Genomic DNA, 25,327 nt, shown 5'->3' on the forward strand with positions numbered 1-25,327 from the left:
TACTCATCGAGCATATCTGTCAGTACCCTCTTGATCGGCGCAATGTCAAAACTTATATGGTCACTTGGGGGCTTCCTGCTCATCGAGCATAGCTGTCAGTACCCTCTTGATCGGCTCAATGCCACACTTGTAAGTATGTCACTTGGGGGCTTCCTGTTCAAACATAGGCGTATTCGATCAAAGAGAACATAGCGTTACTACCCTCTTGACCAGGTTTGTTCAAACATAGGCGTATTCGACCAAAGAGAACAAACTCTGACCGGGTCATCCTACCTGTACACCAGCTGCTTCAACTCCATCAGGCCATCCTGATTGACCCGTCGAACTCTTAACGATCAGTCTTTACAGCATATTCGACCAAGATCTGAGCTTGATTAAGGTTCAAACGGCGGCTTGTCATGCGAGATCATGGTTTACAGATAGTCAGGATGGATCCAGGCTTCATAAGCCGCCTTCCTTGGAACTTGGATAAATCGGCCCGTGATACTGTTACTCTGGCACCGCGTACTCCTGATAAGTCTTTGAGCAAGACCAGACTTTATCCAGGGTTCAAATGTCGATTGGGCACACTGTGAGTCAGGCTTGCGGCAGCACGAACAATCCAGTGGCTCATGCTAGTTTCATTGAAGAAGACACTTTGGTTTGGCAGCCCACAACAGCCTTGAATTTCTTTTGTTTTTTCATTCATATTCGAAGATTTTTCTTTGACTTCTAGTTTTTACAAGTCGGGCCTAGCTGCCCTACTTATGGCTCATATTTGAAGCATTTTTCGGGTCTCTATAACCCGCCAGAATGGCAGACTCTAAATCGCTGATAAGCCGGCACTTCAAGCATATATTACAGGTATGATATATTATTTAACAAGTATCAGACCGGCCCTGGTTATGGACTATTCGTCACCAGCGGCTTCAATTGGGTATCATGACCCGCCCGGCGGTAAGCCGCCATGGGCGCTTGTATTTTCTTTGTGTGCAGGATATTACTCATTCAGATCTGCATAAATCAAAGGCTACCATACCCATAATGGTTTTTAAGCCGGCGGATCTGCAGTACTAAGTAAAAAGCAGAAACGTGCACGATGGCACGACAGATTTAAGTTTTGTTACCCTATTACATGGCTTCATGAGCCGAATGAGATTAAGTGTTTTCAAAGATCAAGTATCTAAACCGCCCGGAGGTTCAGTCTTCCTGGCCTTGCTGATTGGAGGCTTCTGCATCATCCTTTGCCGGTTCTTCGTCCTCCTCCGCCGTCTGAAAAGTTGGTGATGACCAATCGATGCCAGATAAAGCTTGAAATTCAGCTTCGTCATCTATAAGCTCAGATGGGTCAACTTCAGGGGCAAAGGTGTGCTTACGAATTGGCGGGATTAAGTCCATCACTTTATAAGCCGGCGTTGGCATCTTCAGATTCTCCTTGTCGTAAGCCGGATGATACTTAGAAATATCCGAGTCATTGGCTGGCCATTGGGCGTATTTCCTTTACGCAAGCTGAGAAGTCCTTTTGATCAAAAGGTGTACCATCCTCTTTCAAGCTTGGGTAACCAGTGGCTACCTCAGACGGGTCAAGTTCTGGTACCCATGCCTTGGCCTGGCTCAATGCTGTCATAGCACCGGCTCTTGCAGATGACCGTTTCATCTCGTCGAATCTTGCAGGCAGCACAGAGAGTTTCTTCAACACATCTATCAGCATAGTCGGCGCTTGACTTGATGGCGAAATTGAAGCTAAGACACGTTGAGCTCCAGTGTACAATTGTTCAACAAGTGTATAGATAGCCTTGAGCTTCACAAGCATGTATCGGTTCAAGTTGCTGCTCCTCGGACCTGGTTATATCACAGATCGGTTAATGGCGGGTTATATTATTGCAACAAGTATTCACTTTTGAGGACAAGCAAGGCGGCTTACCAAAGATAGCAGAAACCATCTGAGATACACAGCGTTTTAAGCCGGTGAGCTCAGTGGTCACCTCTTGAAGCACTGCCTCTGCTTTCTCAGCCCGCTGCGTTAAAGCAGCCTTTTCTTTAGCCCAAGTCTATTTCTCTGCCTCAAAACTGGTCTTCAACTTTTCCGACTCAGCCACGCTAAACTGGAACTTTGACTCAGCTTTCCGGGTCTCCGTTTCCTGAGTCGCCAGCCGGGTCTTTGCATCATTCATTGAGACTCTAGTTCAGCAGTAGCAGCCTGTATGAAGTATAGAGTTATCAACATTTATATCAAGGTTACAAGAATATAAGTCCCAAGTCTTTTGCAAGCAAGAACACTTGACACTTGGGGGCTAATGTCTGTCAAAGAATTTTTTCAAGGAAACGGTTCTTATAATTAAAGTCCCAAGTACTTTGCAAGCAAGACTACTTGGCACTTGGGGGCTAATACATATCTCTTGTATCTTCTTCATAATGAGCCAGGTGTGCTATAAACAGTCCCAACCGACTCATGGGGGCTATGGAGTTGAGCTCTCTTTTCTTACATATGATAAGTAGGACCGGCTCATCCATATTGATTAACCCGGCCTTTGGGGACTACGGATGCAAGGTCAAAGATGCTTAAGCATCCGGTTTATATTTAAACCGGACAAGGAGGGATTCTAGGACAGAAGTTTACGAATTCTTCTAAGTCTACAGCTCATTCAATCTTGTCATAACCAGTAGACTTGGGGGCTGGCAAAATATACATGAATTATTCAAAAAAAGGGAAGTCATACCTCATACTTTTGGTGCATTTGTTTCACCATATCAACTTCCAGATCACGACTGGAGTGTACTTGGTTGAGGTCACCAGAAAGGATTTCACTGCTGCTCAAGTGTGCATAATGGGAGACGTCAAGCTTCATCTTCCACCTTTCAATAACTTCTTGCTTGGCTGAATGCTTAGCCAAGGCTATTGGATTTCCCGGCTCTACAAAGCCGGAGCCAGTAATCAGCACATCATCATTATGAGTGTCCGACGGCTTAAGTGAGCTTGATGACGCAGGATTTGAAGGATCAATAGTAGTATCATCAGCACGAAGATTCAGAATCTCAGGCGGAGCGTCAGTAATAGTTTCTTCTGGCTATTTGTCCGAAGCTTCAGGTGCAGGGACTTGTTGTTCTGGCTCAGCAGCTTCAGGCGCCTCAATTGGTTTGGTCACCTTTGCCTTTTTATTAGGCTTTGCTTGACCACTACACGGGTTATGACAGATCAGTATAAACGTAAGCATGTAAAGAGATACAGAATGAAAGTAATTTTCATTACCCGGGGGCGGTTTTGAATGTCGGCAATTCAGTTTGCGAGGAGTCGCCAGAGGAAGAACGGGCAAGTTCCTGATCAATGGTCATCAAACAGAGTTAAATGATAGATAAATAAGACTCGCCAGCAGATCAAAGGAGTAATTCAATAATAACCTCATTTTGCCGTTTTCGAGGAGCAGGAGTGTTTGGTAAGCCGGAAGACAACTCTTCACCACCGCTTGTCCGGGTCTAACATCGACTTTCATGTTGTTGTTGCTTCAAAAGAAAGTGAGGATCTAAATAAGCCAAGGGGTGTGAAAACCTTACTTTCCGGGTTACTTGTAGAAGTTTCTGTCTTGGCAAGGGTTCTGGGTCGGAGGAAATAATAGTTACCTCTTCTTCAGCTGCTTGGCTGGCTCCCGTTTCACCCTGATAATAATTAGTGTCAATAAGATGATTGAAAGATGCGCCAAGAGAGTCAAGGGCTACCTCCGACTCAGAGGTGTCATCCGAGTTCAGCAGTTCAGAGGCGCTGGGTTTCTTTTCCTCTTGGTGGTCTTCTTGGCGGCTTTCCTGGTGGCTTTCTTGACAGCCCTGGCCTTCTTAGCAGCCTCATGATCATATGTCGTTTTCCAAAAGTCAGACTTAGCCTGCAAAGATTATTGTGGAGTGAGTTAATAAGGTATTTGAATGATGAGGTAAAGATAAATAAGTTCAGAGACTTACATTTGGTGGCGGGTTAAGTTTACAGAAAGGGGCCAGACCCACTTTAACACAGTCTTCCGGGTCTTCATTCAGAAGAGACTTAACCATTTCATTTATTGCTTCATCAGTTAATGTCACAGAGCTGTGACGCAGTGAATCTGTTTCACCACCAGTATAAGTGCACATTAAGCCGGGGTGACGGCTTAAGAGTATGATCCACCAAGAAGCCCAACACCTGACTAAGTCAACAACAGTTAGCCCATTTCCCAGTAGAGCTTTAACTTTCACAATGGTAGGAGCAATCTTAGCAATCTTTTTTCGTTCAGCAGCGGTAAGTTTCTCAGGAAGATTATGCTTTTGGTCTAAGCGCTTGACATGGTAACCCGGCACGGGATTCTCATCAGCCGGCGAAGTGTCATTACAATAAAACCACGTCTGGTTCCAATCCTTGGGGTGACTTGGCAAGCAGGCATAAGGAAAGATAGCACCTCTTCTATGTTGAATCCAGATCCCGCCAAGTTCCAAACTGGGCCCGTTCGTGAACTCAGTCTGACGGTTCAAATAAAAAAACTCTCTAAAGAGATCGATGCTGGGCTCCTCTTGAAGGTATACTTCACAAAAGACTTGAAAGTTGCAGATATTTGACACGGAATTGGGTCTGATGTCTTGAAGATGGAGTTGGAAAAATTGCAGAGCATCCCTGAAGAATTTAGAGCCGGGTGGTAAGAAGCCTCGGTTCATATGGTTAGTAAAAATGATGACTTCGCTGTCTTTCGGCTGAGGTTTCTCTTTGCCTGGGTTAGGAGCACGGTAATGCATCACGTTGTTTGCAGGCAAATACCCGACTTTGACAAAATCCTTAAATGTACCCTTAGTGACAATGGAGGGGACCCGGTTGCATGTATAGGTTGTTTTAGGCGGCATGATGAGCAGACAAAGGCCTAAAGGAAAGGAAAATTTTACCGGTTCAAGTCAATTGGTGAAATCACAGGTTGAGTGGTTACGGTATACATTCACAATGGCGGCTTAAGTGAGGACTAATGATATATGAACAATTGTAAGCCGGACATGTAAGCCGCCATGACAGTACAAGTATTCAAAATCTGAGAAAGGGCAAAATTCTACTAAGTGTTGGACAAACGGGTTTTCACAAGTTGAAGCTATAAATTTGGATCTGCCGCTATTCAGAAAAAGAAAATAAATTCTAAATATACAGAGGCAGCGGCAGAAAAGCGGAGCTGCCCCAGAGGAGATCTGTCGTGATGGGGATATGTTTTAATATAAAAAACAAGTGCTAAAACTACTGCCGCGCAAGGTTTATGTGGTTCTTTTGGATCTAAGCAAGGAAGGAGAGGGGCGGCGACGAACGCCGAAGAACACTGAAACCCTAATAACAGATCTATGGCAAAGAGAAGAAGAACTTACTGATCCTGATGAAGCAGCGGAGAGGTGCCGCGGCGTTTTCTGGTCCGTTCAGGGTGATGCAATGGCCAGAGTGGACGAAGGGAACGAAGTCGACGGCGACGGAGCTCGTGCGGGCTGGTGCGTTGCAAGGAGGAAGAAGAAGGTGAGAAGGAAAGGGGGAAAGTGAGAGGTGAGTCCGTGGTCTTATTTATAGGGCTGGAAGGACAAACGGCAGGCGCGAGAATCGAGGAAGCAGAAAAATGGATAAGCGATGGCGAGGAAGCCTCGATTTTCGGAAGGGCAGTAAAGAAAGAGATTTATTAAGATTTGGGTTCTATGAAGTATTAAATACAGGTGATGTCATGGCGGGTTACCACAATTTCCAGAGATGACGTCATGTCGGGTTACAATATTTTATGATAAGACGAAGAAGGATTTTTTCCTAAGTGTTGAAGATTGAAATGAACAAGTTCAAATCAACCTGGGGCCTAATGTTGGGGATATAACTATTAGATATGACCCGCGCAGGAGGGGCCGGGTCATCCCTATGGCGGTTCATCTCAATGAAGCCCAATAGTATGTTAAGATGGCGGTTCATAGACAGGCTTGTTAGAGGGCCCAAACCTGAAGGCGGCTTAAGGCCCACAAGTATAAACCGCCATGTATATGTAAGCTTGTATTGTAAGGCATGTAAGATATGTCACCGAGCCGGACACGTTGTATGAGCTGGTCGGGACTCTGTAGGCCGCAGGGCATCAACCCGTGTATATAAGGGGACGACCCGACAGCGGCGTAGGACAAGAAACAACAGATCAGGAGCCAGGCAAAGCGGATTCGCTCCCTAGTCATCGAAACCCTAGCAATACCACCTCAACTGGAGTAGGCATTTACCTTCACCGCAAGGGGCCGAACGAGTATAAACTCCTCGTGTCCTTTGTCCCGTTTTAACCCCTTTAAGCTAACATCGTCGCAATGGTTCCACAACTAAGTCCTTCCATGAGGACATCTGCCGTTACATTTCCATGACAGGGAGGAGTCCTCCTAGTAGGAGTAGGACTCCCCCTTTCCTAGTCCAACTAGGAGGTGGAAGGGGGAAGGAAAGAGAGGGAGAGGGAGAGGGAAAGACGGGCCGCGCCCCCTCCCCTAGTCCAATTCGGACTCCCCTTGGGAGGGGGCGCGCCACTTCCTGGGCTGCTGCCCTCTCTCTCCCCTAAGGCCCACTAAGGCCCAATACATCCCCGGGGGGTTCCGGTAACCCCTCCGACACTCGGGTTTTCTTCAAAATCACCCGGAACACTTCCGGCGTCCGAATATAGCCGTCCAATATATTGATCTCTATGTCTCGACCATTTCGAGACTCCTCGTCATGTTCGTGATCATATTCGGGACTCCGAACTACCTTCGGTACATCAAAACACATAAACTCATAATACCGGTCGTCACCGAACTTTTAAGCGTGCGGACCCTACGGGTTCGAGAACTATGTAGACATGTACTAGACTCATCTCCGGTCAATAACCAATAGCGGAACCTGGATGCTCATATTGGTTTCTACATATTCGACGAAGATCTTTATCGGTCAAACCGCATAACAACATACGTTGTTCCCTTTGTCATCGATATGTTACTTGCCCGAGATTCGATCGTCGGTATCTCAATACCTAGTTCAATCTCGTTACCGACAAGTCTCTTTACTCGTTCTGTAATGCATCATCCCGCAACTAACTCATTAGTCACAATGCTTGCAAGGCTTATAGTGATGTGCATTACCGAGAGGGCCCGGAGATACCTCTCCGATACACGAAGTGACAAATCCTAATCTTGATCTATGCCAACTCAACAAACACCATCAGAGACACCTGTAGAGCATCTTTATATTCACCCAGTTACGTTGTGACGTTTGATAGCACACAAGGTGTTCCTCCGGTATTCGGGAGTTGCATAATCTCATAGTCTGAGGAATGTGTATAAGTCATGAAGAAAGCAGTAGCAATGAAACTGTAACGATCATAATGCTAAGCTAATGCATGGGTCTAGTCCATCACATCATTCTCCTAATGATGTGATCCCGTTCATCAAATTAAAACACATGTCTATGGTTAGGAAACATAACCATCTTTGATAAACGAGCTAGTCAAGTAGAGGCATACTAGGGACACTTTGTTTTGTCTATGTATTCACACATGTACTTAGTTTCCGGTTAATACAATTCTAGCATGAATAATAAACATTTATCATGAAATAAGGAAATAAATAATAACTTTATTATTGCCTCTAGGGCGTATTTCGTTCAGTCTCCCACTTGCACTAGAGTCAATAATCTAGTTCACATCGCCATGTGATTTAACATCAATAGTTCACATCACCATGTGATTAACACCCATAGTTCACATTGCCATGTGACCAACACTCAAAGGGTTTACTAGAGTCAGTAATCTTAGTTCACATCGCCATGTGATTAACACCCAAAGAGTACTAAGGTGTGATCATGTTTTGCTTGTGAGAGAAGTTTAGTCAACGGGTCTGCCATATTCAGATTCGTATGTATTTTGCAAATTTCTATGTCAACAATGCTCTGCACGGAGCTACTCTAGCTAATTGCTCCCACTTTCAATATGTATCCAGATTGAGACTTATAGTCATCTGGATCAGTGTCAAAACTTGCATCGACGTAACCCTTTACGACGAACCTTTTGTCACCTCCATAATCGAGAAACATATCCTTATTCCACTAAGGATAATTTTGACCGCTGTCCAGTGATCTACTTCTAGATCACTATTGTACTCCCTTGCCAAACTCAGTGTAGGGTATACAATAGATCTGGTACACAGCATGGCATACTTTATAGAACCTATGGTTGAGGCATAGGGAATGACTTTCATTCTCTTTCTATCTTCTGCCGTGGTCAGGCTTTGAGTCTTACTCAATTTCACACCTTGCAACACAGGCAAGAACTCTTTCTTTGACTGTTCCATTTTGAACTACTTCAAAATCTTGTCAAGGTATTTACTCATTGAAAAAACTTATCAAGCGTTTTGATCTATCTCTATAGATCTTGATGCTCAATATGTAAGCAGCTTTACCGAGGTCTTTCTTTGAAAAAACCCCTTTCAAACACTCTTTTATGCTTTCCAGAAAATTCTACATCATTTCCGATCAACAATATGTCTTTCACATATACTTATCAGAAAACTGTAGTGCTCCCACTCACTTTCTTGTAAATATAGGTTTCACCGCAAGTCTGTATAAATCTATATCCTTTGATCAACTCATCAAAGCGTATATTCCGACTCCGAGATGCTTGCACTAGTCCATAGATGGATCGCTGGAGCTTTGCACACTTTGTTAGCATATTTAGGATCGACAAAACCTTCTGGTTGCATCACATACAACACTTCTTTAAGAAATCCATTAAGCAATGCAGGTTTGACATCCATTTGCCAAATTTCATAAAATGCGGCAATTGCTAACATGATTCGGACAGACTTTTAAGCATCGATACAAGTGAGAAAATCTCATTGTAGTCAACACCTTGAATTTGTCGAAAATATTTTTGCGACAATTCGAGCTTTGTAGATAGTAACACTACCATCAGCGTCTATCTTCCTCTTGAAGATCCATTTATTCTCAATGGCTTGCCGATCATCGGGCAATTCCACCAAAGTCCATACTTTGTTTTCATACATGGATCCCATCTCGGATTTCATGGCCTCAACCCATTTCGCGGAATCTGGGCTCATCATCGCTTCCTCATAGTTCGTAGGTTCGGCATGGTCTAGTAACATGACTTCCAGAACAGGATTACCGTACCACTCTGGTGCGGAACGTACTCTGGTTAACCTACGAGGTTCGGTAGTAACTTGATCTCAAGTTTCATGATCATCATCATTAACTTCCTCACTAATTGGTGTAGGCATCACTGGAACAGATTTCTGTGATGAACTACTTTCCAATTCGGGAGAAGGTACAATTACCTCATTAAGTTCTACTTTCCTCTCACTCACTTCTTTCGAGAGAAACTTCTTCTCTAGAAAGAATTCATTCTTAGCAACAATGATCTTGCCTTCGGATCTGTGATAGAAGGTGTACCCAACATTTTCTTTTGGGTATCCTATGAAGATGCACTTCTCCGATTTGGGTTCGAGCTTATCAGGTTGAAACTTTTTCACATAAGCATCGCAACCCCAAACTTTAAGAAACGACAGCTTAGGTTTCTAGCCAAACCGTAGTTCATACGGTGTCGTCTCAATGGATTAGACGGTGCCCTATTTAACATGAATGTAGTTGTCTCTAATGCATAACCCCAAAACGATAGTGGTAAATCAGTAAGAGACATCATAGATTGCACTATATACAATAAAGTACGGTTATGATGTTCGGACACACCATTATGTTGTGGTGTTCCAGGTGGCATGAATTTGTGAAGCTATTCCACACTGTTTTAATTGAAGACCAAACTCGTAACTCAAATATTCATCTCCGCAATCAGATCGTAGAAACTTTATTTTCTTGTTACAATGATTTTCCACTTTACTCTGAAATTCTTTGAACTTTTCAAATTTTTCAGACTTATGTTTCATCAAGTAGATATACCCATATCTTCTCAAATCATCTGTGAAGGTCAGAAAATAACGATACCCGCCGCGAGCCTCAACACTCATCGGACCACATACATCAGTATGTATTATTTCCAATAAGTTAGTTGCTCGCTCCATTGTTCCGGAGAACGGAGTCTTAGTCATCTTTCCCATGAGGCATGGTTCGCAAGCATCAAGTGATTCATAATCAAGTGATTCCAAAAGCCCATCAGCATGGAGTTTCTTCATGCGATTTACACCAATATGACCTAAATGGAAGTGCCACAAATAAGTTGCACTATCATTATTAGCTTTGCATCTTTTGGCTTCAATATTATGAATATGTGTATCACTACAATCGAGATTCAATAAACCATTTATATTGAGTGTATGACCATAAAAGGTTTTGTTCATGTAAATAGAACAACAATTATTCTTTGACTTAAATGGATAATCATATTGCAATAAACATGATCCAATCATATTCATGTTCAACGCAAACACCAAATAATGTTTATTTTAGGTTCAACACTAATCCCAAAGGTAAAGGGAGTGTGCGATGGTGATCTTGTCAACCATGGAATCACTTCCAACACACATCATCACCTCGCCCTTAACTAGTCTCTGTTTATTTTGCAACTCCCATTTCGAGTTACTACTCTTAGCAACTGAACCAGTATCAAATACCGAGGGGTTGTTATAAACACTAGTAAAGTACACAGCAATAACATGTATATCCAATATACCTTTGTTCACTATGCCATCCTTCTTATCTGCCAAGTATCTCGGGCAGTTCCACTTCCAGTGACCATTTCCTTTGCAGTAGAAGCACTCAGTTTCAGGCTTGGGTCTAGCTTTGGGCTTCTTCATGGGAGTGCCAACTTGCTTGCCATTCTTCTTGAAGTTCTCTTTCTTTCCCTTGCCCTTTTACTTGAAACTAGTGGTCTTGTCAACCATCAACACTTGATGCTTTTTCTTGATTTCTACCTTCGTCGATTTCAGCATCGCGAAGAGCTTTGGGAATCGTTTCCGTTATCCCTTGCATATTATAATTCATCACGAAGTACTAGTAACTTGGTGATAGTGACTAGAGAACTCTGTCAATCACTATCTTATCGGGAAGATTAACTCCCACTTGATTCAAGTGATTGTAGTACTCAGACATTCTGAGCACATGCTCACTCGTTGAGCTATTCTCCTCCATCTTGTAGGCAAAGTACTGTCAGAGGTCTCATACCTCTTGACACGGGCATGAGTATGAGATACCAATTTCAACTCTTGGAACATCTTATATGCTCCGTGGCGTTCAAAACATTTTTGAAGGCCCGGTTCTAAGCCGTAAAGCATGGTGCACTAAACTATCAAGTAGTCATCATACCAAGCTTGTCAAACATTCATAATGTCTGCATCAGCTCCTGCAATAGGTCTGTCACCTAGCGGTGCATCAAGGACATAATTCTTCTGTGCAGCAATGAGGATAATCCTCAGATCACATACCTAGTCCGCATCATTGCTACTATTTTCTTTCAAGATAGTTTTTCTCTAGGAACATATCAGAAATAAACGGGGAGCTACACCGCGAGCTATTGATCTATAACATAGTTATGCAAATACTATCAGGACTAAGTTCATGATAAATTAAAGTTCAAGATATCCCTCTAATCATCTAAGTGATCACGTGATCCATATCAACTAAACCATGTCCAATCATCACATGAGATGGAGTAGTTTTCAATGGTGAACATCACTATGTTGATCATATCTACTATATGATTCACGCTTGACCTTTCGGTCTCAGTGTTCCGAGGCCATATCTGCATATGATAGGCTCGTCAAGTGTAACCCGAGTATTCTGCGTGTGCAAAACTGGCTTGCACCCGTTGTATGTGAACGTAGAGCTTATCACACCCGATCATCACGTGGTGTCTCAGCACGAAGAACTATCGCAACGGTGCATACTCAGGGAGAACACTTATACCTTGAAATTTTAGTAAGGGATCATCTTATAAAGCTACCGTCGAACTAAGCAAAATAAGATGTATAAAAGATAAACATTACATGCATCAAAATATGTGACATGATATGGCCGTCATCATCTTGTGCCTTTGATCTCCATCTCCAAAGTACTGTCATGATCTCCATCATCTTGATCTCTATCAACGTGTCGTCACATGGTCGTCTCGCCAACTATTGCTTTTGCAACTATTGCTATCGCATAGCGATAAAGTAAAGCAATTATATGGTGCTTGCATCTTATGCAATAAAGAGACAACCATAAGGCTACTGCCAGTTGCCGATAACTTTAACAAAACATGATCATCTCATACAACATTTTATATCTCATCACGTCTTGACCATATCACATCACAACATGCCCTGCAAAAACAAGTTAGACGTCCTCTACTTTGTTGTTGCAAGTTTTACGTGGCTGCTACGGGCTTAGCAAGAACCGTTCTTACCTACGCATCAAAACCACAACGATTTTTTGTCAAGTGTGTTGTTTTAACCTTCAACAAGGACCGGGCATTGTCACACTCGATTCAACTAAGGTTGGAGAAACTGACACCCGCCAGCCACCTGTGTGCAAAGCACGTCGGTAGAACCAGTCTCGCGTAAGCGTACGCGTAATGTCGCTCCGGGCCGCTTCATCCAACAATACCGCCGAATCAAAGTGTGACATGCTGGTAAGCAGTATGACTATTATCACCCAGAACTCTTTGTGTTCTACTCGTGCATTTAACATCTACGCATTGACCTGGCTCGGATGCCACTGTTGGGGAACATGTTAATTTCAAAATTTTCCTACGCACACGCAAGATCATGGTGATGCATAGCAACGAGAGGGGAGAGTGTTGTCTACGTACCCTCGTAGACCGTAAGCGGAAGCGTTATTATAACGCGGTTGATGTAGTCATACGTCTTCACGATTGACCGATCCTAGCACACATTCGGCTCGGTGACGTCCCACGAACTCACGATCCAGCAGAGTGTCAGGGAAGAGCTTCGTCAACACGACGGCGTGATGACGATGATGATGAAGCTACCGGCGCAGGGCTTCGCCTAAGCACTACAACGATATGACCGAGGTGGATTATGGTGGAGGGGGCACCGCACACGGCTAAGAACAATGTCTGTTGTGCTTCTAGGGTGCCACCCTGCCCCTGTATATAAAGGAGCAAGGGGGAGGCCGGCCGGCCTTAGGGCGCGCCAAGGAGGGGGAGGAGTCCTCCTCCTAGTAGGAGTAGGACTCCCCCTTTCCTAGTCCAACTAGGAGGAGGAAGGGGGAAGGAAAGAGAGGGAGAGGGAGAGGGAAAGAGGGGCCGCGCCCCCCTCCCCTAGTCCAATTCGGACTCCCCTTGGGAGGGGGCGCCACCTCCTGGGCTGCTGCCCTCTCTCTCCCCTAAGACCCCCTAAGGCCCACTAAGGCCCAATACTTCCCCGGGGGGTTCCGGTAACCCCCCCGGTACTCCAGTTTTCTCTGAAATCACCCGGAACACTTTCGGTGTCTGATATAGCCGTCCAATATATCGATCTTTATGTCTCGACCATTTCGAGACTCCTCGTCATGTCCGTGATCATATCCGGGACTCCGAACTACCTTCGGTACATCAAAACACATAAACTCATAATACCGATCGTCACCGAACTTTTAAGCGTGCGAACCCTACGGGTTCGAGAACTATGTAGACATGACCGAGACTCATCTCTGGTCAATAACCAATAGCGGAACGTGGATGCTCATATTGGTTCCTACATATTCTACGAAGATTTTTATCGGTCAAACCGCATAACAACATACGTTGTTCCCTTTGTCATCGATATGTTACTTGCCCGAGATTCGATCGTCGGTATCTCAATACCTAGTTCAATCTCGTTACCGGCAAGTCTCTTTACTTGTTCCATAGTGCATCATCCCGCAACTAAATCATTAGTCACAATGCTTGCAAGGCTTACAGTGATGTGCATTACCGAGAGGGCCCAGAGATACCTCTCCGATACACGGAGTGACAAATCCTAATCTTGATCTATGCCAACTCAACAAACACCATCGGAGACACCTGTAGAGCATCTTTATAATCACCCAGTTACGTTGTGACGTTTGATAGCACACAAGGTGTTCCTGCGGTATTTGGGAGTTGCATAATCTCATAGTCTGAGGAACATGTATAAGTCATGAAGAAAGCAGTAGCAATGAAACTGTAACGATCATAATGCTAAGCTAATGAATGGGTCTTGTCCATCACATCATTCTCCTAATGATGTGATCCCGTTCATCAAATGACAACACATGTCTATGGTTAGGAAACATAACCATCTTTGATAAACGAGCTAGTCAAGTAGAGGCATACTAGGGACACTTTGTTTTGTCTATGTATTCACACATGTACTAAGTTTCCGGTTAATACAATTCTAGCATGAATAATAAACATTTATCGTGAAATAAGGAAATAAATAATAACTTTATTATTGCCTCTAGGGCATATTTCCTTCAATCACGACACCCACGCCTCCGCTCCCTAACACTATCACCCCAGCACTACCACAACCTCAATCAGGACGCTGTCGCCGCTGCTCCTCCCACCCGCAACCATGCCCTTCAAGCCGCCTTGGTCATGCCTGTCACGCCTCCCGGGCTATCCACCTCACGCTGCCATTCCCCATGTCTTGGCCCCACCTGCCATTGACAGGTGGAGCCGGGGTTCCCTAAGCCGGCCACAAACGGAGGTAAGCTTAGGCCGAGCCTTGACCTTTGGCTCGTCGGGTTATAATGATGCTTGACCTTAAGGTTTTTTTTCCTAACGGTGTGATTCACATGTAGATAATCAAACTCCATCTCTATACATCTAAAGTAAGGATATGGACGAGGATTTAGGGCACGCAAGTGCGCGGGCAATCAGGCCCCAGGTGTGGGCCTTTTATTTTGGCTTCCGATTTTTAAAGTTCTATATCTTTAAAAAAATCAGATTAAATTATTTTTTCACATTCGTGTTTCTCGTGATCAGCGCTTTCAGATAAGATTCATTTCGAATATATTTTAATGACTTTAAAAAAATGTGTTAAGTTTCCATGTCGAAACTTAGTCCGAGCGAGCGATAAAAATCAATTATTTTGGGTTTGCGACCGACAAAAAAAATTGCTTAAAATTATATCTCTAAAACCGGTTGAAACTTGGCAGTTTTAGCTGCAAAAACCGCAAGTTTCATCATTGAAACTTAAAGCTTATTGTGCCGCAAATTGAGCGGGCGGCAGGACTTGACACGTAAGTGCCCCCGCACTCGTGTGCCGCTGAGAATTTCCGCAATGGATAAGCTACAAGTTAAAACATGAGAGGCCGGAAAAGTTTTGTCCTCTTAGATGAATTCAAGATTTTTCTCTTTCATGTTAACGTAGTAAATAAATTGTACCTTCTCAGAGACTAAGACCGATCTCGGAAGCAATGACAGTTGTTCTTGAGAAGCAATAAGAGAAGAGCTGTTCCTGAAAAAAAAAAGGATAACAGTTTCGCTAACCAGAGCGAAGTTGTAACTGTGGAAGGCTAATTAACCAGTTAGCTAATCGACTTAGTTAACGAAGGAAAATAATCGTATGCTGTTTTTTCTACTTTATTCCACGAGGAAACTCTCTACAGATCGTAATTGTTGTCTTCCCACAATGAAAAAAAGAGGAAATTCCCGTGTTCCTCTATCTATACAAGACATTTTTTTTTTGCGGGTATCTATACAAGACGTTGGCGCAGTCAGAGCTAAGAAGTTGTAAGAAATCTGCTGACTAGAGAGAAGAAGTTGTAATCGTTAAAGGCTAATTTATTAACCGGTTATGCCCAAAGAAAACCTGGTACAGAAAAATAGCCTAACAGTATGGACCAGAAGTAATGGCCGTCTCTAGATTAGCTAATCAACTTATAGTTAACTAAGAGCAGAAAAATAATCAAACGTTGGCCGGTCATTCTCACATGTGCAGCAAGCGCACGTACAAGCAACAAGAATTTTATACCAGAAGTACTTTACCGCTACGCAGGAGCCTCTTTCTACTCACTACTTCGTGCAAGCACCGTATCTCACTATCCCCAATACTTAATTACGTAAAGGTAACTATATATGCCACCTAGTTCCATTTGTTAAACCAAAGCGAACCACACACATACTGCATACTATAGTTAGTTGCTAGCAATACACACATCATTTGGTCAACATGGCCATCCCACCAAAGGTTTTGCTCCTTGCCATCCTCGGTTGCCTCTGCCTCTATAGTTCAGTTCTAGCAGCTCGTGAGCTCAGTGATGACTTGTCTATCGTAGCAAGGCATGAGAGTTGGATGGCCCAGTACGGCCGTGTGTACAAGGATGCCACTGAGAAGGCTCAGAAGTTTAAGGTGTTCAAGGCCAATGTCGAGTTCATTGAGTCCTTCAACGCCGAGAACCACAAGTTCTTTTTGGGCGTCAATCAATTTGCTGACCTCACCAACGGGGAGTTCAAGATGACAAAGGCTAACAAAGGATACAAAGCGAGCTTGGAGAGTGCTCCCACGGGATTCAGGTACGAGAACGTGAGCTTGGATGCACTTCCGGCAACAATAGATTGGAGGACGAAGGGTGCGGTCACTCCCATCAAGGATCAGGGTCAATGTGGTAAGTACATAGTATAATGATGTATGGCATATATATCTTGACATTTTTTGTTAAAAGTTTATGTGATCATGTATGTCCCACAATACAATCATTTGTAGGTTGTTGTTGGGCATTTTCTGCTGTTGCTGCAACCGAGGGCATCGTCAAGCTAAAAACTGGCAAGCTTATCTCTTTATCGGAACAAGAGTTGGTAGATTGTGATGTCCACGGTGTGGACCAGGGCTGTGAGGGCGGGCTCATGGACGATGCGTTCAAGTTCATCATTTCAAACGGTGGCCTTACTGGTGAGTCTAGCTACCCATATACGGCAGAAGATGGAAAGTGCAAGAGTGGATCCAAAGATGTCGCCACCATCAAGAGCTACGAGGATGTGCCGGCCAACAATGAAGGTGCCCTCATGGCGGCTGTCGCGAACCAACCTATTTCGGTAGCCGTGGATGGTGGTGACATGACGTTCCAATTTTACAAAGGTGGAGTGATGACTGGTTCTTGCGGCACTGACCTAGACCATGGCATTGCAGCTATTGGCTATGGAAAGACGAGTGATGGCACAAAATATTGGTTGTTGAAGAATTCGTGGGGAACAACATGGGGAGAGAATGGGTATTTAAGAATGGAGAAGGACATTTCTGACAAGAGAGGCATGTGTGGTCTTGCCATGGAGCCTTCCTACCCTACTGCGTAGTAAGAGCATCAAATGCCACACATCCACGTACATACACGAAGATTAAATAAACATATGCACCTTATCTCTAGGGATTCTCTTATATGTCTTCAATTTGTGTGAAAATATATGTCGTTATGTATTGGCAATTTATACATCATGGATATTGTGTAAATATGTTGAATATGTATATGATGGTTATGATTTATTTTTTCGTGTTGTATTTGGTTTTATGCTGCTACATTTGATTTTATAGTCCTCTTGAGGATGAGCCTATTAAAATCTGTGTTGTGGCAAGTGATCCATGTGTGTATGCTTCTCATAGTTTACTGTCCTACAAGTTCTCTGTGTGGCAAACAACGAATTCAGTGTGTTCGTCTTCTCCATAGTATTATGCATGTCACATATTTTAGTACGTGATTTTAAAACCCAGATGACGACTGAATTTGTTCAGCTATTTACAGATAAATATTTGAACAAAGTGGTGCGTTTTAAGATTCCCTCCAAAAAAGCACATAGATATAGCAAACCAGATACTAATTTCAATGGATATGCACTATTTAGGAATATTATTTAATATAACATCCGTTAATAGTAGCGATTTTCACACAACGTCTTTTGGGTTGGCCCACGTATTACTTGCAGAATGAACGTCTAAGTTTTTGAGTTGGCAATTCTGCCAGTTCACTCGAAAGCTCAAAGTATGTTAGAACCACTTATCCTATATGGCACAACGTCAACTGTTCAAGATCATAAAAGAGGGAAATGTGGTCCACCATCCCTTAACAAGAATAAGGAAATCAAACAACACAAGAACATTACATAACTCGTTGACAAAAAAATACCAAGGTAGATATATGAGGAATTTATCAAGAGCTTTGAGTTATGATACAACAAAAGGAGGTTCGGTTTTAACAAGTTAGTATACTTCTGGGGTATTTAACCACTACCGCAGAAACTCTTATTAGTGACGGACCCAAAAGGCCCATCAATGATAAGCGAGCGGCCTCTTAAGGTTGGAGCTTGTCACTACTAATTGGGCTACTAGTGACGCGCACAGTTGTCGTTGTCGGTCACTGATTGCTCGTCCGGGCCGGGCCCAACCAATAATGGACCACACTAATGCCACCTAATGAGGTACCATGTAGAAATTATGTGAACATAGTCCCTAATGATAAGTGCACTCATACTATACATGACAACTAGACCAAGTACAACAACAAAACCCAACTCCTTCTCACCATTTGCATTCATTTCTTACTTGTGCATCTTTATCACTAGATTTATCTGTCGTTTCATGACACAGATTACACCGTCCATGTCCTTCACCTTCTTAGCAAGATTTCAGTTTTGTCCTCAAAACTCAGGGTGACACTTCATCTTTCCACTCATATCATCATCCAATTTGACGTACCGAGAAGATTGAAATCCTAATTAATGTGTAAATGGGATCAAGACATTTACCAGATCAAACATTTATGTAACTCAAATGAAATTCAAAGTTTATTAACCTCTTGGAAGCATTGTATGAAACACAAACCATACCACCCCAAATAAACAAAGAATTAAAGTATGTTTCAACCTTGTAATTTTCACGAATATGGACCAAGATGTCACCTTAGCCCACGAGTTGCCGTCGATCGATCCCATCGGCTTTGTAGGCGGGAAACAATATGGGCTCACAAGGTCGTCAACAGCAGGAGAGTTCAGGTAGGCCGCGGTGTTGAGGAAGGTGGCGTCAAAAAGGGACAATGTAGGAGAACCCTAATAAAGTGCAATTGATCATAGCAAGAACTAATATAAACTTTTCGATTTTATCTGGTTCCTATTTTATTTATTATCCCTGATCCGGAAGTCACCTTTTCTTTTCCTTGGGCAGTACAGTTTGTGAAAAAAAATATACATATTGAACATGAACCACAAATATCCAAATGGATTTAATTGTTCATCAAAAATAAAAAATCACAAAATACCTCGTACCGATGGGCTTAGGATATGGTGGTCGTCGTTGTAGGGCTTAGGGAAGGTAGGTCACTGGCGTCAAAGGGTAGGGATAAGCATCGCGCGGGAATGGAGGTCACCGATATTGGAGGGTCCGGGGAAGTTAGGTCGTCGGCGTGGTGGTGAGACCGACACAGGGGACAAGTCAACATGGAAAAGAGGTCGGCTCAACATGGAAAAGAGGTTGGCGCGGGGGAGAGACCAACGTAGGGGGTCAGCCGACACGGGCGGATGCCATGGCGATAGCAGTGGGATCGAGTTCAAATGCCTATAGTTTGGTGAAAACCTATGTTAGATCTGGGATCAAGTGGTGGAGAGGCATCAACATGGGAGGTCTACTCCACTAACTCAGTTTTAGGGTGACGACTGGTGAGCATGAGGAGCAGCGATGTTGGGGGCGACTACGTATATTCCTTTTTTTAATACAAGTTAAGGTGCCACATGTGTTAAGCCTTACAAAAGTATTAACCTAAAAGCCCCCAACTTTTTATACTACGAACATACTACATTATTTCATGTCAAATATAGGCATTTCCTGAAATTATTTACCTTTTTAGTGCATTAAATACAATTCTAGCCATTTAGTGGGTACCATTGAAAATTCAACTACATGCAGCTTAAGAAAGGCCAACTAAAAGAAGCCATGTCCAAGCACTTATGTATATTTGTAACTCCTATACATATAATGTATGAAAAAAAATCAAACAATTCCATGGAAAAATCGAAACATTTACTCACATATCCTTATTTATAATTTTCGGCTTTGACATCGACAAGGTATGTGCGGGCTGCTTGGACATGTCAGGCGGCATTTCTACAAGGGCTACATATCGACGGTGGCGACGAGGCGGGCGAACCCCACGACCAGTCGGGCATTGTACCGGGTTCGTCCACTTGTTCGGCTCGCTTCAGTGCTTGTAATCGTCGCTAGGTGGTCTACCGATCGGATGTAATTTTTATTATTTCTGGTATTTGTTTTCCTATCATGATTGATGATGAATAGATTGGAAGTTTTTCCGTAAAAAGAAGTTATGGGTGCGGGACTCTGTCCTGTCGCACTCCTCCCCAGCAGCCCGCCGAGTTTTGGCTTCAATATTGGCGACGTACATGCGGGCTTTTTGGACAATCTACAGACACGAGAGGGGGGGTCGATCTATTGTGTTTACAAGTTAGGTGTACCATTTGATCATCGAAAAAATACATTATAATAGCGAAGATATCAGACCATGTTAAGACCAGCTGACCTTTTAAAATATTTGTGCACCGAACAACTTTTAAAAAATAAAACGAAAATTGAATGGTCACATGCCATCACTAACGGGCCCTTTGATGGGCTGGTCAGTGATGACTAAATTATGCTCCTCAATGAAATAGATGATACCCTGGTGATGCTGAATTGGTTGCAATATACTTTTGTGATACTTGATTATTTGAACATGAATGAATGTTTGCATGATGATGTGGCATGTGCCCACATTGAAATAAATAGGTTAGTAGGGGCTAACTATTTAGATATATACAGAAGATAGTCATTTTTGCCGACCTAAATGCATTTTTTATTTTGTGATATCTGATATATAATTCACATCTTAATTCAATTAATATGTAAATGAAATATTTGCGATGAATAATTACTCACACATAATCACATGGCAGTTAAATGAAACTTAATATTAGAGGAAACAATATATAAGGCAACGACATATAGGTGAAACTAATTACATAATTAAACTATGTCTACTTCCTATAGTAGCTACTTCTTCACCTCCTCCTTGACCCGCGTTGTGAAGTCGTGGGCTATCTCCATTCGGCCTATGGTCAATTCCACCGCCTCTTGCGACACCGCCATCCCGCCTTCTAGACTCGTGGCAGTTTGCACGGCCGGGACACAACAGTACATGACGGGGAGGCGTCCAAGGCCGGCGCAGACCATGACTCCTATGCGTGTAGACTCTGTGCATATTTTTTTCAAGCGGGCGATCATGTCGTCGCGCCGACAAGCTTCCTCCTATGCGGGCTTATCCTCCTCCCACTTGTGTGTGAAGGCATCACACGATGCCCACAACTCGGCCAGTCGTTTGTCCTCTTCGCCTATTAGGGAGACGGGTGCAGGATCCAGCTGAACATCAAAGACCAAACGCTCCACGCCCTATCTGGGCTGCCCAGGATCCATGATGACGGCGTGGCCGGGTGCCATAGGTACCATTGTGGTTCAGTGAGAGGAATGAGGGGAAGAGGGGAGCTAGTGAGACCACGCCAATGTGAAGGGGGGAAGAAGTGAGGCAATGCCGATGAGGGGCGGTGATAGTGCCATTGCTCCGTATTTATAGCCAGAGAAAATATTGGTCGGTGTCGTGCGAATTTGTGTCGATAGACGAACGAGCGTCATCGCGTCGTGGGAATCTCACTGGTTCAATGCTGCTCATTGGGAACGCACGCACACTTGTGCTGGTAATCGAGGACGCGTGAATGTGTCTCTGTTTCACATTCTCCTGGATCAACGCGAGAAAGAGACCGATTACATTTGGTACAACCACCAATGATCGACCACAAACTATGGGTCAATGATGAATTAGTATCACACACCGACAAATTATGAAGGATCCTCTTTGAAAAAATGTGTTGGCTGTAGAGGTGGAAGAAGATCTCATAACTCACCGGTCTTATCTGGACCCGTGAGTGTTAACTACCGTGAGAGGCTTATCACTGACACCTCATGTGTAACCCGTCTAGGCGACGGTCGGTGACGAAGGTCAGTAGTAGTGTATGTCGTACTAGCAACTGATATGGATGTGATGTTTGTCCTTTATGTTCGTGATTGCATTATTAGTTTCAACAATATGTTACTTGATTCGATATCATCACTATTATGATTATCATGTTTATCTATTACTTTTCTGGACTAAACTTAATAAGAATTTCTACAGTATGTATCTCAAATCCTATGAACAGAGATTGGGAAAAAGAAATATTCTTTTCCATTGGACATGAGCTAATATTTCTTTTACTTTAAAATATGGAGGATGTGAATCACTATTATATAGGAATAGGATTCTGCAAAGCAAAGAGCTCTAAGGAACACTATCTTAAAAAATATCATCATGTAGAATTCCTAAAAAAATCCTCTACACAAAAGGTATCCATAGTGTGCATAGATTTATTTTTCAAGAGTCGGGCTCCGTATAGTTTGGCCAAATTTGTAGAGATAAATATATACATCTATAGTACCAAATAAATATCATTAGGTACAAGGTAACATTTTTATTTTATTTATTTGGACTATTAGTATGAGTGCTGGTATTTTTCTCTATAGTGGTGGTTTTGTATTGTATTGATTATTTTCTCCATAAATTTAGTTAGAATTTAAGAACTTTGATCTTTTAAAAAAAACCAATATACGTTATAATGTGGGACAAATGGAGCATATGAAATATTTGTTATCATTGATATCCTTACAAATACAGATACTAAGCTCCCCAGGAATGGGCTAATTTTTTTTAAATAATACATTTTTTATTAAGTTACAGAAATATTACGCTGAAAAAATAATTTTCAAAAATAATACACCGTCGGCCCGCTGCAGGCCGACTGAGCCTAGTCAGCCCACAGCAGGCCGACTGGTGGCCCATCTGCTTGCTGCTGGCCGATTGGGCTGTCGGCCACCAGATCAAGCCCAGTCGGCCTGCAGTTGGCCGATAGGCCTGCAGTGGGCCGACAAGGACTAATTGGCCTGCTGTGGGCCGACTGGTGCATGCCACCATTTTTTTCCGAACGATCCTTGGGTTTTTTTTAAACTATGACGTATTCCGCACAACCCTTTCCCGCCATAGGTTCGCGCCAACTATTTCCTGCCACCCGTTTCCCGCCATCCGTTTCTCGCCACCCGTTTCCCGCCAACCCTTTCCCGCCATACCGCAGTCGTTCTTTCCCGCCATTTTCTCCTCTCTACCTATAAAACCCCCTTCAGACGGAGGTGGATAAGCATTCAAGTGTAGTGTAGTTGAGATGTCCCATTATCCTTTCGATCGTAGTTTTCACCCTGGGATGAGCAGGACTCTTCTGAGGCTAGCTACCGATTTCAGGATGGATAATAGGATAGTTCCATGGGACGAACTCACCGGTAGTGACACCATAATGAATGAGTTGGCTCACCAATTACATAGGTCTGGGTGGCCTGAAAGGACCTATGAGGAGGTACGTAAAGAACTTCTTAGGTTGCATGACAGGTGGAAGAAGGTAGTGGTGCCGAAGAGTGAAACTTTCAGAAGGATTGCAGCAAATAATCCATGTTTATGGACTGAGGAGAGCGAGGACGAAGATGATATCTTCATGCCGCCGCTTCCGGGTTCTGCATCGTCGAAGGGCAAGAGTTCTGCATCGTCGAAGGGCAAGAGTTCTGCATCGTCGAAGGGCAAGAGTTCTTCATCGTCGAAGGGCAAGAGTTCTGCATCGATCGAGGATGACGATGATGACTTCATGTAGTTTTTATGCTGTATGTTGTGAGTTCAGTTACATACCATTTAATTTAGATGTAGTTCTATCTAGTTGTTTGTAATGTCTCGTTGTATGAGTATTATGTTCTATCTAAATATGATCTTGTAGTTCGGATAACAGAGTACTAAAATAGAGTAGGCATATGTCTCATACATAAGTACATAGTCATTTGTCTCATACATAGAATAGACATAAGTCTCACACAGAAATAGATGGTAATGTCTCTACTGATAGATAGAAGCGTCAGTGACGACGTCTGGCCTGGCGGGGAGGCGGATCTGGAAGCGGCGACCATCCCAACCTGTCGGGTGCCCTAATGTGACGAGGAGGAATCTCAGACTCTCCCTGGTCATGCTGTGTATCCTGTTTGGGGCCTGGTGGAGGAGTCGAAAACATGTTCATCCACTGGGTGTGCTGCGACATCTGAGCCTGTATGTTCTCCTCGGGATGTTGATCACTCCCCCACGTATCATGTGATGCCGACATAGACGCCTGATATCCGTAGGCTCCTACGCGATGGAACATTTCATCATGAAGAATGAGGTCGCGTCAATTAATATTGAAAACAATAAATATGAAGACACATACCTGCTGGCTGTGACGGCTGCTCTGGCTCAAACACGAAACTGGACGAGGGACCGTGCTGCTGTGGCTGTGGAGAAAACACGAAGCTCAACGTGGGACCATAGTGCTGCGGGTGCCACGTAGAACTGCCAGGTTGGTCAGGACGGGGTGGCCTGGTTGTCGGCTGATGTGCTAGACGTGGACGTGGTTGATGTCGGTGCATGGAGTGACGCGGCTGCTCCTGCTGGTGCTAAACAACATCGGTTCTCCGGGTGCACGTGATAGCCTCGTACACAGTCTGTATCTTATTCTGAATTCTTTCGAAGAAGGGATGTAGCACTGGACGATGCTGAAGAAGAGGTCCAGACGATAGTGATCGTCCAAAGGTGGTCACGTTGTCGTAGAGTTCGCGTGTCAAGGTAGCCTGCAAATTTCCATGACGATTAATAATGTCTGTCTCTTGCACGTCAAAGTATGTGACACCATTACGTAAAGAAAATATATCTTACCACGTACTGCCTAGAGCCCGAAGTATCATAGCTCGGGTACATATCCGACGGAGTAGGATCCGGTATCTCCTCTGGGTGGGAGTACTCAACGATGCGTAACCGTGTTCCGGTCATGTAGCGCCGCAAATAGAGATTGAATTCATCGAGATCGAAATTGTGATTCTCGTGCCATAGATTTGTGTTTGCTATCTCCCATTCTATAACATACGGCTCTAGTCTAACTAGCCAGTCAGCAGTTGTCCTGGTCATGCCCTTCCTTGACGTCCTAAAATTGTGGTGTGTGTTCAACAATTACCTAAAGCTTCGAATGGAGTACTATGAAAGATAATGCAACATTGAAAAACTGGTTAATACCTGTGGATGTGTGCTGGCACCGGGTTCTCTATAGGGGGAGGTAGCTCCAACTGCAGAAGACCAAATTGCCTCATAACCCTCTGTTGTGCCATCTCCTCGACGAAGACATCGAAGATGATCTTAGATTTTGTCATCCAGTAATCTCGGTCCCTTGTGCATAGCACAGACATACCACCAGGGTATCTCGCTTGTATGGCTGCTTCCGTGTAGGGCTGCCAAATG

The 25,327-nt window shown here is 43.6% G+C and overlaps 1 protein-coding gene across 1 annotated transcript; it reads left to right on the plus strand.

The window, feature by feature from the left end:
- Positions 1-16,083: 16,083 nt before the first annotated feature.
- LOC123164879 (senescence-specific cysteine protease SAG39-like) lies at positions 16,084-17,204 on the plus strand. The gene is made up of 2 exons (XM_044582490.1): positions 16,084-16,519; positions 16,618-17,204. The coding sequence occupies exons 1-2, from the start codon at positions 16,084-16,086 to the stop codon at positions 17,202-17,204; spliced, it is 1,023 nt and encodes a 340-aa protein (XP_044438425.1).
- Positions 17,205-25,327: the final 8,123 nt, after the last annotated feature.

Source organism: Triticum aestivum, chromosome 7D, assembly GCF_018294505.1.
Source record: "Triticum aestivum cultivar Chinese Spring chromosome 7D, IWGSC CS RefSeq v2.1, whole genome shotgun sequence".
NCBI classification, from domain to species: domain Eukaryota; kingdom Viridiplantae; phylum Streptophyta; class Magnoliopsida; order Poales; family Poaceae; genus Triticum; species Triticum aestivum.

Coding starts and splice junctions, on each gene's coding strand:
- LOC123164879 (XM_044582490.1), top strand. CDS start 16,084: ATGGCCATCCCACCAAAGGTTTTGCTCCTTGCCATCCTCGGTTGCCTC. Junction 16,520..16,617: donor CAAGGATCAGGGTCAATGTG/GTAAGTACATAG, acceptor AATCATTTGTAG/GTTGTTGTTGGGCATTTTCT.